The following is an 18303-nucleotide window of genomic DNA, read 5'->3' on the forward strand; positions in this document are numbered from 1 at the left end:
GGTTCGTTCGAGCCTAGAATTTCAGCTCTGTGCACAATCTTTGCGCATTGACGTTTTAGGAACAACATATTTCATAACACTATAATACATAACATTCTACAGAAAGCTATTTTATGTGCGCTTTGTTTCAATGGCATCTTGTTCCAGGGAGGTTACTCCCATGTTTCTGGTCACCGGAAAGAGCTCTTCTATACCGAAGTAATAAAATGTTAAACTTCCGCTCTATGTGGACGAAATGAAAACTTGATATTTAATTGATTTTTTTACCATAACAAATGTCCGGGTGAAGGCATTTTCTCCTTAATTACATAAGGACGACTGAAACATGACAGAAGAAGACAAAAACACGCTCCCCGGTGGTGAACAAGAAGAATTTGAGAGGCACTCACCTCAACCTGCAGGTAAATTTACTTCAGCGTTGTTTCTTGTACGGATCTTTGGATGGGTTTTTAATGTTTGTGCACACAGACTCACATTTTTCGGTCTGGCATCTAATCGCTCTAGAAACACAGCAAAATGCATAACAATTACAAAATGTGCAATAGTGTAAACGCTTCACCCACTGATGAATTAAATCAGAATAGATCTAGTGTTACTATATCATGGTAATCATGGCCATAGTAATCACAGCTAACAGTGTAGGGAAAGATTTCCGCCCGTAAACCTCGTTTTATTATCATTCTATGCCTAAGATGTATAGTAAGAAAGATGGTTTTATAGAAAGCCTATCCTAACCCTAACCCTAAACCTAACATAATGCTGAATCTAAACCCTAAACATAAAGCCTAACCCCTTGAAAAAATCAAATAATTAGAATACATTTCAAGCGGGGGTTACGGGCGGAACTCTTACCCATTGTAGATTGTATGCATGGTATTGGTATGATGTTTACCATGTTTATCTTACTTTTGGGATTTTCTAATTTACATATTATGTTTGAAAAGCGTGCGTCAATGCTTAGAGAGTGAAGATAACTGATGGTGTAGGTCCTCCATATCTGTTTCAGAATATAATGTCACCTAAATCAGTTTACATGATCGTGATATTTATTACTTATTGATTGTGTGACACATGCTGCTATGTATTCATAGCACTATTATTACTGTACCTGTCTAATGGATTTATTCAATCTGCAGGTATTTCTGTATTAAAATATGTTACATCTGAGTTGACGAGAGGCTATCTACTGGAACGTGATGAGTCCAAGTATACAGAACGTAGAGAAAGAGTCTACACATTCATGAAAACTCCAAGAGAACTGGAAAAGGTATTACTGGGAATCGAGTTGCACATACACTGTCATGTTATACATGAGAAGATTAATTGGAGTCATACCTTATTAACATTTTGATAAACATGAATAATTTCAACAATCTGATCCTGATCGTAAAAAGTGTATGCACCGAAGAAGGTCATGAATGCCATATCTGATTGATATCATCCTGACATGCACTGGTGATAGATATATGAATCAGTGATGTATGTTGTGCATATGTTTCCACTTAAAGGTATTTATCATAATTGCAGACATGGGTTAATGGTACTTTTATGCCATGTTAATGTTTTTTCTATTTGATGTGGTCTGTGTTTTCTGATCTTGGTGCAATATTGACAAACTTTATGAATAACAACTTCTTCTATTTCATGAGTGCGACGTTTCTTATTTTGTGAGTGCGACATTGTCAAGCAGGTACATGAACTAGTATCGAAATATTGCACCCACGAAAAATAAGAAGTTATAATCCATAAAGTTTGTCAATGCTGTACTTCCCATGTTCTAAAATATCACTCAATGAAGTTGTATCTCAGGGATTGGGATAGAGAACTTGGACAGTGGGCCATTTTCAGGATTATTAGCCATTTTCTGAATTAAGAATGGGCCACTGCCCTTGTATCAATAGAAAACTTCGAAATTTTAATTTGGACATTTTTTATTCTAATGTTCAAAATGGCCCCAGCCTTTCCCGATCCCTGGTATCTTGTGCATGTATGAACATAACTATGATACTTTTTAGTTTTGCATGTATGGGTTCTTCCAATGCCTGGACGCATTCCTCTTCATCTTCACATTCCTGCCTCTGAGAATCCTCATGGCCTTGCTACGTCTCTTCACACACCCTTGTGGTATCTTCACAGCAGGGTGAGTTCTATTACTGGTTCAAAAGAAGATGTCAACTGATGTTCTTCATAATTCATGCCATCTTGTGGTATCCTATCAGCAGTCTGTTACCATGGTTACAGACATGGACATCTCACACAGGAGACTCTTGCTGAATTAACCAGCATGCATTGTTGTGATGATAAGAGAATAACTTACAGTGTATCATGCATGAAACAAACACTAACATAGTACAGTCAAAGTTCAAACATTATTATGTCAAAGTTGAGGTAACCACTGTAACCAACGTAAATATTTTGAGTAAACCAAGATTCGACACAACCTCAGAATGATGACTAAATAACGAATACATGAGGACCAAGCTTTTTTATTTCTGGACAACCACAGGTTCAACACAACAGTGTTTGACTGTAATGATAGCTATCTATCCTTGATCATGTTGATAGTGTTTTAGTTTCAGTAGTTAATTATGGTGACCGCCTCCGTGGTGTAGTGGTTAGAGCGGCCGCCCGGAGAGCGGAAGGTCGCGGGTTCGATCCCCGACCGCATCATACCAAAAGTCGTTAAAATATGGTACTTGTTGGTCCCTGCCTAGCGCTCGGCATTAATGGGTACAACAAGGACTGGTCGGCTCGGAGTCAGAATAATGTGTCTGAGTGGGGTATTCATGCTTCACTGCGGCCTGGTATCTCAGTGGGCTAGCACTATAAAACCAGCTTCAGTCTGGGCTAGTACAAGCAGCCGCACATACACATACACACGCATGCACGTCGTCATATGAGCGAAATATTCTCAAGCACGATGTAAAACCCAATTTCACCTCACCTCACCTCACTTAGTTATGGTGGATAGAACCCAAACTTCTCTGTCATATTTTTTTTGCATTATTTATTTTTTTGTCTACTAACCATATTATTAACTGTGTGTTACATCTGAACATGTATTTCTGGTTTAAATTTGCTATGAGAGTATAATGAACTCTAGTTATCGGTTAAAATCATGGTAAGTTATAACAATGATGGAAATGTACTGAAAGTCATCTCAATTGTCACAGATCAAAGCGCTACCTGGAGTCAGCACATATCTGTGATCTCTTGAAGGGCATCATTCTCCTTGTGTGCATCTTCGTCATCAACTACATCGACACATCCATGATGTATCACCTTGTGCGAGGGCAGTCCGTTATCAAACTCTATGTGTTCTACAATATGTTGGATGTGAGAGCTTTTATACCACATTTATGTTTGTATTAGTAGTTTCTTGCTGTGTCATGCACATACAGGACTAATTGGTAATTGCTTTATTTATCACAATAATCAAGTTCCTAATTTCTTATTTTGATAATTTCCCTTTGACATTTCAATTATGTGAACTGCCAATAAGAGGAAAATTTGTGTGATTTAAAAAAACACAATATACATTTTCCAAACTTATTGTGGTATGTGTTCATCAGTATTTCAAATCATGGTATGCTGGTTATATCGCACACCTTCTGTGTGTGATGCTGTGGTTATATCACCTTCATGGATCTTTGATCATTGTGTAAACAACTAGTTAGCTTACTTGAGATTTACAATCAGCTGTGATATAGCTGGGCTATTTCTTGGCATAAGAGGGGTGGTGGCTAATGGTTAAAGCAGCATTCACAATTAACCTGACAACACTGTCTTCACAATGCATCAACAGTGTGCTTTTTGGGCCATCACCTGAAGAAACTGCCCAAACTAAACCACTAAACCATTGAGATAATGGTTACCATTATTCTGTACTACTCAAAAGAATTTAGGGACCAACCGATTCTTTATGATTACTATAGTTAATCAACATCATTTAAGAGCTCAGTGCTCCATATTTGTCATGGTTAGATATTATAAATGTACAAGTGGTACTTTCCACGTGTTCAGGTTGAAATGTGGATTTATTCTGTTTATGTATTGTCATTTCAGGTCTGTGACCGACTGTTCTCGGGATTTGGTCAGGATATTCTTGATGCTTTGTTTTGGACAGCCACAGAGCCCCGGGGAAAGAAGCGAGAACATGTGGGAGTGGTGCCTCATCTCCTCCTCGCTATTGTCTATGTCTGTATCCTTGATCACTGCAGATTGTTGAAATCCTGGGCCCAGATTTTCAATGCTCTCTTAGCGGTAAGATAGTCATAAGTGCCATGCATTAACATTAACTTACGACTATCTTAGCACTAAGAGAGCTTCGAAAATCTAGGCCCAGGCTTAAATATATCCCCTGTTATTTCAGCTGGTCATAAGAGGTAACCGAATGGATTAGATGTACAGCAGTTTATCTATAACAGAAGCTGTATACTAGCCTGAATAATGATATCATATTGGGGAAATTAAAGGGATCCTGTCTTCAGGTACAATTAACCTCTGACCCAGGTTTCCCCACAAGTGTAAATTCAAACGTTTTCAGTTGATGACATTGACCAGAAAACAATACATATGCTAGATGTGATGTATTTCCTTACTAATTAACTTGGTGTTAGTCTGAAAACTAGAGGGTGGTGGGGTAGCCTAGTGGTTTAAGCATTTGCCAGTCATGCCGAAGACCTGGGTTCGATTCCCCACATGGGTACAATATGTGAAGCTCTTTTCTGGTTACCCTGCTGTGATATTGCTAGAATATTGCTCAAAATGGTGTAAAACTAAACTCACTCACTGAAAACCAGAGTGTCACAGGTAGAGAGGTAGTCCCAACAAAAAGCATTCACCACACAACACCTGGCCTCCGTTTCACAAAGCATTTATCATGCTCTTTGACTGATGTATTTTAACAGTCTTACACTACGGGGCTGTGGGGTAGCCTAGTGGTTAAAGCGCTCACTCGTCACACCGAAGGCTCGGGTTCGGTTTTTCACATGGGTACATTGTGTGAAGGCCATTTCTGGTGTCCCCTGCCATGATATTGCTGTAATAAAGTGGCATAAAACCCAAGTCACTTACTCACTCACTCACTCATAACAGTTTTAACACTACACATGTTTTGTGGCATGGAGTCAACTATGCAGTAAGAGGAGTCACAGATGTCACAATTAACTGAGGCACCGGAATTCATTTTGCAGAGTTGCCTCCCTTAGGAGTGCAGGGAAACTGGGGTCATGGGTTTGAATCCCAGGTGAGCAAATTTATGTTTCTTGGTTCGTCAGTGCCATAATCATGCTTATGGTTTCACCTAGAAGTTTAAACTCTTTAAGACAATGATCACTGTGGGTGTTTTTCTTACATCCAGAGGCGGTGGGGTTGTCTAGTGTTCAAAGTGTTGGCTCGTCCAACGAAGACCCGAAGACCCGGGTTTCGAATCCCCACATGGGTACGGTGTCCCCCGCCGTGATATTGCTGGAATATTGCTAAAAGCGGCGTAAAACCAAAGTCAGTCAGTCAGTCAGTCTTACATCCAGCTTACAGGCCTAGATGTAACGGGAATATTGTTCAAAGTGGAAATTGAAACTAACTCACTCACAAACATAATAAGACAGTTATTTACTCTTAACTGAGCTTCAGTGATGCACACCATGTTGATCCTGTCCCAGGCCACGGTCCTCAATGTTGCCTTCAACTCCCACAACAAGGCGCTGCTCACCATCATGATGTCAAACAATGTAAGTGGGAATGCCCTTAACCTAAGTGGCATCATCATCTTCATTTCACCAAATAGACAGTCACCTGTGTTGTTCTCATAAAGATTGGGCCCCTTTCTCACAGTCTGTGTTGTTTTCATGAAGCTTGGCCCCCAGTTGAAAGATTACATCAGAAAGAGGCACTCTGTATGCTGTTTCATGAAAAAGTGGTTCTCTGTTACAGTCTGTGGGTTGTAATGAAAAAAGAGGCCTTCTATTATAGCCTTTGGGTTATTGTTTTGAAAAATGGCCTCTAGTACAGCTTACAGGTTCTTGAAATGAGGTGAGGTGAAATCGGGTTTAACGTCGTGCTTGAGAATATTTCGCTCATATGACCGTGCATATGTGTGTATGTGTATGTGCGGCTGCTTGTAGTAGCCCAGACTGAAGCTGGTTTCATAGTGCTAGCCCACTGAGATACCATGCCGCAGTGAAGCATGAATACCCCACTCAGACACATTATACTGACTCTGAGGCGATAAATCCTTGTTGTACCCATTAATGCTGAGCGCCAGGCAGGGACCAACAAGTACCATATTTTAACGTCTTTTGGTATGACGCGGCCGGGGATCGAACCCGCGACCTTCCGCTCTCCGGGCGGACGCTCTAACCACTACACCACGGAGGCGGTTCTTGAAATGAAAAAGAGGCCCTTTATTACAGCCTTTGGGTTATTGTTTTGAAAAAAAGGCCCTCTATTACAGCTTACAGGTTCTTAAGATGAAAAAGAGACCCTCTATTACAGCCTTTGGGTTATTGTTTTGTAAAAAAGGCCCTCTGTTACAGCTTACAGGTTCTTAAGATGAAAAAGAGACCCTGTATTACAGCCTTTGGGTTATTGTCATGAAAAAGAGGCCCTTTATTACAGCCTTTGGGTTATTGTTTTGAAAAAAAGGCCCTCTGTTACAGCTTACAGGTTCTTGAAATGAAAAAGAGGCCCTGTATTACAGCCTTTGGATTATTGTCATGAAAAAGAGGCCCTTTATTACAGCCTTTGGGTTATAGCATGAAAAATAGGCCCTCTATACAGCTTATAGGTTATTGAAATGGAAAAGAGGTCCTCTTTTGTACAGTTTTGGGGTTATTGTCCTAAATAGGGACCTTCTATTACGCTTAGGGGGTACTGAAATGAGAAAGAGGCCCTCTATCATGTCTATTACAGTTTGTGGATTATTCCCCTTAAAGAGATCAAGACTGCTGCCAGCAGAATAACGTGTTAGATATCTAGATTCTTTCATGTCATATCTGTCAATGTATACAAGTTTACAAAATGTCAAGTAAAAAAGATACCGTTAGCTCCAACCTTCTCACTTCTTGTTGTCTGTTTTCCTTGGTGTCAATACTTACTGCAGTTGGATGTCGTACATAGTGGTATAAAGTATCCGACTACGTAATCCACGAAACAAGATGACGTCACATTTTGTGGGCACATGAATGGGTGATGATTGCGAATGGTTTCCGTAAACAAACGCTTCATTCACGCGTGGAATATTAGGCATTTTCAATTTGCTGAATCAATGAATAAAATAATCAGTGCGATACAAAATGAAATCATGCATTTAAAATATGAATTTCACCGCACTTCCCTTATATCCACGAATGAAGGTTACGCGAGTGTATATGTGTGTGTCTACAGTTTGTGGAGATCAAGGGCAGCCTATTCAAGCGTGTGGACAAGAACAACCTGTTCCAGATCTCCTGCAGCGATGTGAAGGAGAGGTTCCATTACTGTATACTGCTGGGGATCGTCTTCATCAGAAACATGGCTGAATTTGCCTGGAATCCTGGTGAGATTTTTCGTATCTCTCCGAATATCATAATGTAAATGTGAATATACATGCAAACTGTCCATCAGAATGTTATCAAGGATGTGTAAGTGATAAAGGGGAGTGCCGGGGGTCTGTTATGTTTCCTGCCAGATTATTTGAGGTGAGGTGAGGTGAAATTGGGTTTAACGTCGTGCTTGAGAATATTTCGCTCATATGACGACATGCATGCGTGTGTATGTGTATGTGCGGCTGCTTGTGCTAGCCCAGACTGAAGCTGGTTTTTTATAGTGCTAGCCCACTGAGATACCATGCTGCAGTGAAGCATGAATACCCCACTCAGACACATTATACTGACTCCGAGCTTACCAGTCCATGTTGTACCCATTAATGCCGAGCGCCAGGCAGGGACCAACAAGTACCATATTTTAACGTCTCTTGGTATGACGCGGTCGGGGATCGAACCCGCGACCTTCCGCTCTCCGCCAGATTATTTGAATCAGGGGACCTTCATATGTGTTAACAAGCCATTTGATTCATTCTTCCGTTCAAACCCTTCAAGGTACAGTTTATTCCATTTAAGCACAATCCTTGTAACCATGGTAACATGATATTTCACAGATCACCTGGTGGTAATTCTGCCAGACGTTGTCCTTGTCCTCCTGGCTGAGTTTGTTGTGGACTGGGTCAAGCACGCATTCATCACCAAGTTCAATGAGATCTCCTCTGATGTTAGTGGTATTCTCACAGTGTATTAAGTCTTTCATTGGATTCAACAGATACAGATGATTATAGTGAGAGAGTGAGTGAGTTTAGTTTTATGCCACACTCAGCAATAGTCCAGCTATATGGCGGCGGTCTGTAAATAATCAAGTATGGACTAGGCAATCCAATGATCAACAGCATGAGCATTGGTCTACGCAATTGGGATATGATGACATGTCAACCAAGACAGCGAGCCTGACCACCTAATCCCTGTTAGTCGCCTCTTACGACAAGCATGGGTTGCAGAAGACCAGTTCTTCACGGATACAGATGATTATAAGAATAATTAGCGAGCATGAACAGTTTAGTAATGTGTATCTTCTCATATAACGATATCCTAGACAACAGTACAAGAATCTGTACTGAAACATCAAGCTCACAAAATAAAAGAAGTTATTATCCATATATTTGTCAGTATACTCATATGTGCAATAACTTTTCCAGCACCTTTATTAAAACACAACACTGCACAGTAACACTAATGTCTCTAGGAAGCGACCATATCAGTTTGTTCCTACAATATTGAGATAATGTAATTATCTCAGTAGTGGAATTATCTCAACAGTATGTGGTATGCTACCCACAATAATATGATAAAATAAATTCCCTTTTTCTATAATTATTGATGCCTCCTAATTTGACATTTTTTAACATCTACCGTTGTATTCCAGGCTTACAAAGAGTTTACAATCAATTTGGTGCAGGATATGGTGACCAGCAGACAGAAACATGTAAGTATTCAGAGACAGGGGTGCATTATTTTTACATCTGTGAAGATTGTTAACGTGTATTGGTCATCAGTAACCCATGCTTGTCGTAAGAGGCGACTAACGGGGTCAGGTGGTCAGGCTCGCTGACTTGGTTGACACATGGCATCGGTTCCCAACTGTGTACATTGATGCTCATGCTGTTGACCACTGGATTGTCTTGTCCAGACTTGATCATTCACAGAACGCTGCCATATTGTTGGGATGTTGCTGAGTGCAGTGTTAAACAAACAATCAAAAAACATAATTTTGACAATTATACAGGATTCAAGATCCTTGAACTTTTGGTGTCAGTTATTAATCTGAAAGCATAAAGGCAGAAAATGAAAGACATATCGGAATTTGAACAAAATCATTGTCACTGGCTGCAACCTCTGTACAAAATGACCGAGAAACAATTTTAGCTTCTCTTTTAAGTGTCTTCAAAATAATTGTTTTTCTTTAAGCAGGACCAAATGGACCTCTTGTTTGACAAATTAGCTGTATGTTAAACTGAAAGCATCTCTACAACACTTTGTTTCCCAGGCTTTCACAGACCATTCGGACCAAGTCTCACGTCGTATGGGTTTCACACCCCTCCCACTGGCCTGCCTCCTGTACAAGATCTGCTCAAAGTCTCTGAGGATGACTGGAGCATTTGGCATACTGACGCTCGTCATCTTCTACTTCTGGTAGTAGTTTGGTCTACAATCTGTCAGTCCATGGGGATTTGGGATTAGAATTGACCCAGCCGGCTTGTTCTGGTAGTAAGAGGGGAAGAAAGGGATTTTGTAGTCAGGTTTGGTGACTTGGTTGCCTACAATAACCAGACGATATGGATCATAGCTCAGGACATGATTGCTCACAAGTTGCTGTTATATAGCTGGAATATATTGCTGAGGGTGGCATTAAACAAGAAACTAACAAATACAGTCTCTTTCCATTTCCACCTGATCACAGGAGATCCCCAGTCCCTTGTGTGGTACAGAATCTTGGTACTATACCCAATATTTGTTTGACACTACCATTAAGGCAGCACACAATATTATGACTATTTATTTTGGGCCTTGATGTTCAAATAAGCAGGAAATAAGCAGGCTTGCAGATGAATGGTTGAATGGACAAGACCTCAGACCCTGGAGCCTAGACCCTAGACCCCAGCAAGGCAGCGAAACATCTGAGGAAACTATTCTGTGCTCTTCCCCTATGCTTCCCTTAAACCTAAAATAGAGATAAGATATATTTTGTGATCAAGCCATTTGTGCGCCAGTATTACCTGACAGTATGGACAGTAGCACACTCGATTTGTTTTGAAAAACACATTGACGAAGCTGTGATATTGCTTTCCATGGTGTGATATGTAGTTATTCACTCCCCAAGCTGAGAGTAGGTGCCTTGTAAACCCACTGTACTTGTTGTGACAACCAACTAATAGTTCAGTCACATGGTCACAATATGCAATTGTCAGTCAAAATACATGATTATACTGATTATGAGTATGATAGTGATATGATGTTAAAGTGAAACCTTGGGAAATCACACTAGTCCCCTGGCCTGAGACTACTCAATTGTGCGGAGGACAAGTGAAAACCAGTGATGTTAGCCATACTGGACTCACAGAATCCAAGTGCTATTTTTGTACTAGTTCTTAATGCTTTGGGGCAGTGGGGTAGCCTAGTGGTTAAAGCGTTCGCTCGTCATGCCGAAGACCCTTGTTCGATTCCCCACATGAGTACAATGTGTGAAGCCCTTTTCTGGTGTCCCCTGCCGTAATACTGCTGGAATATTGCCAAAAGCATACTCATCTACTCATTCTCAATGCTTCAGTTTTTGCTACTAACTGGATCTAAATAGAACTGATAGATGTAGATGTAGTAAATATTTTTGTCTCAAGTAGTACCAGCTACAAACTTGGAGCACTACTGATGTAAAACTTTCACCAGGCCTCTAAACAAAGCATGCATGTAAAAGAATATCTCATTATGTTTTTCAGTTTGTTGACATTAAAAGTCTTCACAAGCATAGTGCTGCTGGGACATGGATCAAGGTTGTTATCTCAGCAGAAAACAAAATTAAAGAAACCAGGAAAGTCACAAGAAGTAGATTCTCAGAAAATCCCTAATAAGGAGAGACAGTACAATAAGGGTTCGAGAGTAGCCCCACGCCAGACAGTTCACCTTCACCAGAACCTGACATAGTTACCTCCCCTGCTGCCACCACTGTGGCTAATGATATGTTTTCATCCTCAGAATCTGTAGACTGTGTCAAGCCATCTGATTTGCCAGAACCAAATGATGGCTTATATACTGATTGTAACAATGAATCTGATTGGACATTATCGTCTCCTAATAATCATGTGACATTGAGACAGTGTAGTAGTGACAGTTCATTGTTTGTTAAAAATAGAGATTTGGGAAGTTCGGATGAAAAAGAGGAAGAAATTGTTATTGATGAAGAAAAAGATGATGATAATGTAGAAGTGTTAGCAGAGGCTGAGGAAGAGATCCAAAGTGATAATCACGAGGCTGTGTTTGATGATAAAACATCTCCCAATGAACCAGAGTCTGATGTTGCTGTTGAGAGGAACGGTGACGCTGAATGTCATGTGGACAAAGATGACATGTCGTCACCTGTAGATTACAACGAGGAGGAAAAGAAGAATCAATAATCATGGTCATCGGGGCACAGGCATTAGCACTTGTTGTTTTATATGGAAAATATTGTTTGAACATTTCAAAGGATTTGTGAGCCTTGCTCCTATGACTCTCAGTACAGCTGGTTTCTTAAATATTCTTGAAGTATATTCAGAACTGATGCCAAAAGCATAAATTAGACTTATACTGTTTGATTTGTTTATGTATGTTTAACGGTACATGTTTGTGAAAGCGCTGTTTGAGTTACATGTCTGTTTGTATTTGATGTTACCATAGTAATAGAGATTTTGAATGTTACCATAGTAATCAGAAAAGTTCCACATCAAACATTTTCAAAAGACGATGATTAAGTATTGAAATATCCTTGCCATATAATTTGCCAGAATGTTTTTGTTTTTTAATAAGAGGCGAAAAAGATGAATATTGTCTACAATACACACAATCATCATGATATAGGGTCCAGAGCTATCTCAGGTGGGACCGACTTATTTTCAACATCTATTTTTGACATGACAGTCATTACTAAATATTTATACTCATCATCTTATCATTTGTGTCATTACCATTAAGAGCGGGTCACGTGGATATAATGATGGCGACTATCAGCATGATCAGATATTCATTACTCATGAATATGAGGCCACGTCAATTTTATTTCTTGTTTTACTGGATCCGCCTGTCATATTTTTTCAGGAATAAGAAAAACATTTAATAATTTTCCCCCTCAAGAAATAAAATGCTAATGTTTTTATTGGCCAAAAATGTAAAATTACAAGAAAATTACTTTTTTGGTTCTTGCCCCATATACACTTGATAACTTACCAGAAGTATAATAATTTTAGTATATAGAAGGAATATTACTTTGATTATTTATTTTATTTATACATTTTTTCCCTCCTGCCTTTAGGTTTTCGGAGGACAAAAATCCGTAAAACAAGAAATATAATTGGTCTGGCCTGATTAAGAAAACAATTTTTTGTTGTATTTATTATTCCTCCAGTTTTATATTAGGGTGCTCCAAACATTCACAGAATGCTTGTCTTATATTCAGAATTATGATCATATGAAGTATGTTTTTTTATTTATAGGCTTTTTTTCCAAAAATTGATGTGTTTTTGTATTTGGTTCTGTTGTCTAAGGTAATGAGAGTTTTTATGGGGTAGTCCGGTGTATTGATCTTTTATGAAAACATTAGTCTGCCAGGAGTGCAGAAGGTTGGGGATTTCATCCCTTGACGTTGTCATACCAAAAGACATTAAAAGATGGTTACGTGGTGTGTCTGGGGTTTGGCTTCGAGGGAAATAGGTCGGACTGGTTGACTCCGAGGAAGTGCACTGTGTCTGAGTGAATGTTAAAGCTTCAGCATAGTATCTTGTGGGTTGCCATGATGACAGGTGTTGGGGTGCTGTTGTTCAAAGCAGTCTTAGTGCTAAGGTGATTGCAGCTTCCATACCTTAACGTAGACATATGACAATCATAGCGCTAAAGTTGTTTTATACACCAACAGCCAGGACTGTCATAGTCCCTTAAATTGTCCAATGACATTTGGATTTCTCAGTTGTCTGCCCTTATTATGGTTTATTTTGAATTTAATGAGAGACACTTTCCACCATCTGATGTTCATTTCCAGCCTAGGTGTAGATATTGCAGTAAGTAGAATGTGGTAAATAATGCACTTAAAACCTACAAGTGTGGGCTTGATTCCCTAAATCTCCATAATTATCTTGCTAGGTTTGTCAGCAACATAGCAATGCTGATATTTTTTCACCGAAATGGAAAAAATGTATGGCCTGGTCCCTTTTCCCCACATCAAACTAACATGCCATGATGTAACTGAAATTACAGTTCGAAGCAGCATTAACATAGGCTTAATGAGTAATACTAACCACTTGTCTCAGTACATTCTCGATAATCTCCAGGGTATAAGTTCCGATGAATCTCCACTAGTCCCCTGGATGCATCTACAGCATCAATAATTGTATTGGGTAGCCTTGAAGGCAAGTCAGTTTGGTTGTTGCAGGGTTTTATATGTACATTGCAGAGAAAGATATAAGATTTTTGAAACAGGGTTGCCATGTACCAGAAACACCCAGGTCATGAAGCGTCTGGAACGAGTGTGTGGTTAACATGTTCCTTGAGCACCGCTTGCATCTCCTGGACCCACCAAGCACGTATATACAGTGCTCAAAGCATTAATTTTGCAGTAGTACTAAAAGTGGCACAAAGCTCACAAAGCCATGATATATGTATCCAATGTCTGACTCCTATTGGAGAGAATGTTACAATCAGTGTATGAAATAAGGCCCGTCCGACCGACCGAGACGGTCTAGTTTTCTGACAGACGGTCTAAATTTACAGCTTGCCAGCCCGATGGTCTGGTAAACATTTTAAATGGTCCATACATCTGAGTAAATTCACCATATTTGGTCTGGTTAAATCCATTTTGGGCTGGTAACATTTTGAAGTTACCAGTCCTGATGTCTGGCTGGATTTTGGGCTTATTTCATACACTGTTACAATGGGTGTTCATGTTCTAATAGGGCGGTGGGTTAGCCTAGTGGTTAAAGCGTTGGCTCGTCACGCCGAAAACCTGGGTTTGATTCCCAAAATGGGCACAATGTGTGAAGCCCACTTCTGGTGTCCCCCCCCCCCCCGCCGTGATATTGCTTGAATATTGCTAAAAGCGGCGTAAAACTAAACTCAGTCAGTCAGTCAGTCTAGTTCTAATAGCAGTGACTGATAGATAGGTGAGGGTTTTGAAATTGAATTTAGTAACTAATTTCAGTATAATGAATACCCATAGTGTATCGTATACACCACTGTAATGTAACTTTTTTTGTCATAGAGTGTATAGGAAATTGAATATGCCTTAAAAAATATATTTTGTCAAAAAGTGCACTTTAGTAAGATCTGGTTACTCTGTAGGTTGGTTGTAGTGCACAATAATTTTATTCTGCAGTTGATTGCACTGCAGAAACTGATTCCCTGGAAGTCCTGGCAACAAGCTATTTATAGTTTGTAAGTCACTGACATGTGACAGTGTGTATGTTGCTGTTGACAGTGTCTGTATATTTTGCTGAGAGTGTCTGGTATTGCCTAGTAGTGTCAGTGTCCGTATATTTTGCTGAGAGTGTCTGATATTGACTCAAACTGTGAGTGTCTGTATACCGCGTTCGAAATACCCGCTTGCCCGACTGCCCGGGACAGGTTATTTTCAGCACGGACTGCCAGATTCTCAAATCCACCTGCCCGACGGTCGGGTTAAAATTTAGACATGTATATGAAGATATTTATCATACTTCTGGATAATAAATCATTATTAATTCACTCATAAAAATAGAGTAAACAAGTAAATTAGTATTGTTCGTGGGCAGGTAAGTTTTGGTCAGGGCTGGCAAGTTTTACAACTAACTAGCCCTGTGGTCTGGCTGAAATTTTTGGGAGTTTCATACCCTGCTCTATAGTTTGCTGAGAGAGTCTGGTATTGACTCAAACTGCCAGTGTCTGTATAGTTTGCTGCGAGTGTCTGGTATTGACTCAAACTGTCAGTGTCTGTATAGTTTGCTGAGAGTGTCAGGTATTGACTCAAACTGTCTGTCTGTATATTTTGCTGAGAGTGTCTGATATTGCATAGTAGTGTCAGTGTTTGTATATTTGGCTTAGAGGAACTGGCATCGCTGTAGACAGTGTCAGTGTCTGTATATTTTGCTGAGAGTGTCTGGTATTGTCTCAAACTGTCAGTGTCTATAGTTTGCTGAGAGTATCTGATATTGCCTATAGTGTCAGTGTCTGTATAGTTTGCTGAGAGCTTCTGATATTGCCTATAGTGTCAGTGTCTGTATAGTTTGCTGAGAGTGTCTGGTATTGACTCAAACTGTCAGTGTCTGTATAGTTTGCTGAGAGTGTCTGGTATTGACTCAAACTGTCAGTGTCTGTATACCGGTAGTTTGCTGAGAGAGTCTGGTATTGACTCAAACTGCCAGTGTCTGTATAGTTTGCTGAGAGAGTCTGATATTGCCTAGTAGTTTCATTGTTTGTATATTTGGCTTAGAGGAACTGGCATCGCTGTAGACAGTGTCAGTGTCTGTATAGTTTGCTGAGAGTGTCAGGTATTGACTCAAACTGTCAGTGTCTATATTTTGCTGAGAGCTTCTGATATTGCCTATAGTGTCAGTGTCTGTATAGTCTGCTGAGAGCTTCTGATATTGCTGTAAACAGTGTCTGTATATGTTGCCTTGAGCATCTGGTATTGCTGTCGACAGTGTCAAAGTCAGTATACATGTATGTTGCTGAGAGTGTCTGGTATTGCTGTTGACTGTGTCAGTGTCTGCACATTTTGTTTCACATTCGCAGTGTAAGTAAATGACAGTTGACAGTGTCTGTGTTTTTAAATGACATTTGATAGTGTTTGTAAATGACAGTTGATAGTGTTTGTAAATGACAGTTGAAAGTGAAAGTGTTTTAAATGACAGCTGACTGTGTCAGTGTTTGTAAATGATAGTCAACACTCTCAGTGTTTGTAATTGACAGTGACTGTTTGTAAATGACAGTTGACAGTGTCGGTGTTTAATGACAGTTGACAGTGTCTGTGAATGACAGTTGACAGTGAAAATGTTTGTAAATGACAGTTGACAGTGTCAGTGCTTGTAAATGACAGCTGACAGTGTCAGTGTTTATAAATGACAGCTGACAGTGTCAGTGTTTGTAAACAGGGTAACTATGTGTGCTTGTAGTACTGTTTGATAGCTGTTGAGAGTGCCTGCATAATGAATGTTATAACCAGACATGTGATACTGCTTGTTGTTTGAATGTTACCATGGTTACATGTTGAACCACACTATGTCATTGTTTATATGGTTACTGTGGCCTTAATCATATTTCTCCTGTATCTATCTATACAATCAATACGTATGTATATTTTTGTGCAGTCTTGCAGTGGTGAGTAACATTAATCTTTTATTTATTTTTTCTATATGACTATGAAATGGTGTAGAGACACAGTATATTCAAGTTTTTCTCAATCAAATTACACAGTTATAAATATTTTCATTTTATCAAAAAGTCTTTCAGTTTCTCATTTCATATATTATCATGAACATGGAAACATTGTGTTAGGGATGTCACAGTTCACCAATGCATTGATACTATCAAACGATGTGATATACTATACACTCTTACTTTCATTGAGTACCCCAATTCATGTTTGAAGCCCACATTGCTCTGCAAAAGGGCCTATTCATTTATATATACTGGTATATTTTGGGTGCACATCTGAGGCATTTTACCAACAGGGTATTTGCTATAAATGATAGAAAATACTTATGCAGTGTCTCAATATTCATCTGAAAATTGATGAAATGAGACATTAATATTTGAAATAAAAGACCAGATATTCAAGAAATGTCAAGTGTTTTAATGATATTTATGCCCTATGAAATATAAACATGTACAAACAATTGCCATGAATTATGAATGGCAATGGATATCGTATAATGAACAATTATTGAATCATGAACAAAGCATATATATATTGCAACCCACTTGCTGCAGTATAAACAGGGTTTGTGCTTATAGTCATTGCAAAACTGCCAAATATTTAATGTATAAAGACAAGTAGAAATATTTAGAGGTTTGGGTATGTGGTATTATGGGCTGGTGAACTAGAACTGTTAATGTCAATCACAGCCATTGGTGATCCCATGGTAGCTAACTTAGGTGTTGTAGCTAACTTAGGTGACATTTTTCAAGCACATGTTTGCCTGGTCATACTGTATTATGTACAAGTCTGTTATTACCAGGGGCAGTGGGGTAGCCTAGTGGTTAAAGTGTTCGCAGTGGGTACAATGTGTAAAGCCCATTTTTGGTGTCCCCCACCGTAGTATTGCTGGAATATTCCTAAAAGCAGTGTAAAACTAAACTCACTCACTCACGGTTAGTACCAGGAATATTAACATGGTGTGTAATGACATTCATTGAATCACTCGCACTTTAATAGTAGAATAAATGTGTTAGGACATATCTTTTGATGAAGAAAACATCATCCGTTCACTGGTTCAAGAGTAATCCAACGACAGTCTGACAGACTCAAAGGGGCACCTGTTTGGTGGGGACTCATATGATTTTTGACCATTGTATGTGGAACTGTAGCATCTTGGATTGAGAAGACTGTCACATCACAGAGCTTTTATCTCACTACAGGGTTCATGTATTAACTACTGTTTTCTTTTATGCATTGACGTTTTACAGAATTTTTCAACAGTTGAGTGTTATGAAACATTTATTTCCCTCTGATTGTAAAAGAATGACAGAAAACTTTGGGTACAGATACAACACAGACTTGTGTAATGAATCATGTCCAGTCCACATGAATGTGTGCTGTATGTTTCTTTACAAAGCTGATCAAACCAAATGGTTAGAGTTTTCATTTTTCAGCAGGATGATCAAAATCGAAAACTAACTTCCATCCTTGTCTTCCGGGTAGAATGTATCAAGTACTTTTTTCATTTAACAAAACAGAAGACCCAGACGCTGAACCAAAGCATTATACAGTAGGGATCAATTCTTATGGTTAAAAAAAACAACAGGTCCAAAAGAATTTTGTGAGGACTGTGGATGTTGACAA

General features: G+C 39.3%; 1 protein-coding gene and 1 long non-coding RNA gene across 2 annotated transcripts; one reads left to right on the forward strand and one right to left on the reverse strand.

Moving 5' to 3' along the window:
• Nucleotides 1–209: 209 nt before the first annotated feature.
• On the forward strand, nucleotides 210–12386 carry LOC124275642 (transmembrane anterior posterior transformation protein 1 homolog). Its single transcript, XM_046711246.1, has 11 exons — nucleotides 210–401; nucleotides 1137–1267; nucleotides 2016–2140; nucleotides 3174–3336; nucleotides 4066–4201; nucleotides 5635–5732; nucleotides 7387–7537; nucleotides 8138–8247; nucleotides 8953–9012; nucleotides 9574–9719; nucleotides 11021–12386. The coding sequence occupies exons 1-11, from the start codon at nucleotides 326–328 to the stop codon at nucleotides 11223–11225; spliced, it is 1401 nt and encodes a 466-aa protein (XP_046567202.1). The 5' UTR covers nucleotides 210–325; the 3' UTR covers nucleotides 11226–12386.
• Nucleotides 12387–14736: 2350 nt separating this feature from the next.
• On the reverse strand, nucleotides 14737–15788 carry LOC124275646. Its single transcript, XR_006898327.1, has 3 exons — nucleotides 15755–15788; nucleotides 15367–15613; nucleotides 14737–14841 (listed from the first exon to the last, which is right to left on the reverse strand). It is a non-coding gene; the product is annotated as an uncharacterized LOC124275646 (long non-coding RNA).
• Nucleotides 15789–18303: the final 2515 nt, after the last annotated feature.

This window comes from Haliotis rubra, unplaced genomic scaffold (genome assembly GCF_003918875.1).
Source record: "Haliotis rubra isolate DU_JTF1 unplaced genomic scaffold, ASM391887v1 Scf200, whole genome shotgun sequence".
Lineage (NCBI taxonomy): Eukaryota > Metazoa > Mollusca > Gastropoda > Lepetellida > Haliotidae > Haliotis > Haliotis rubra.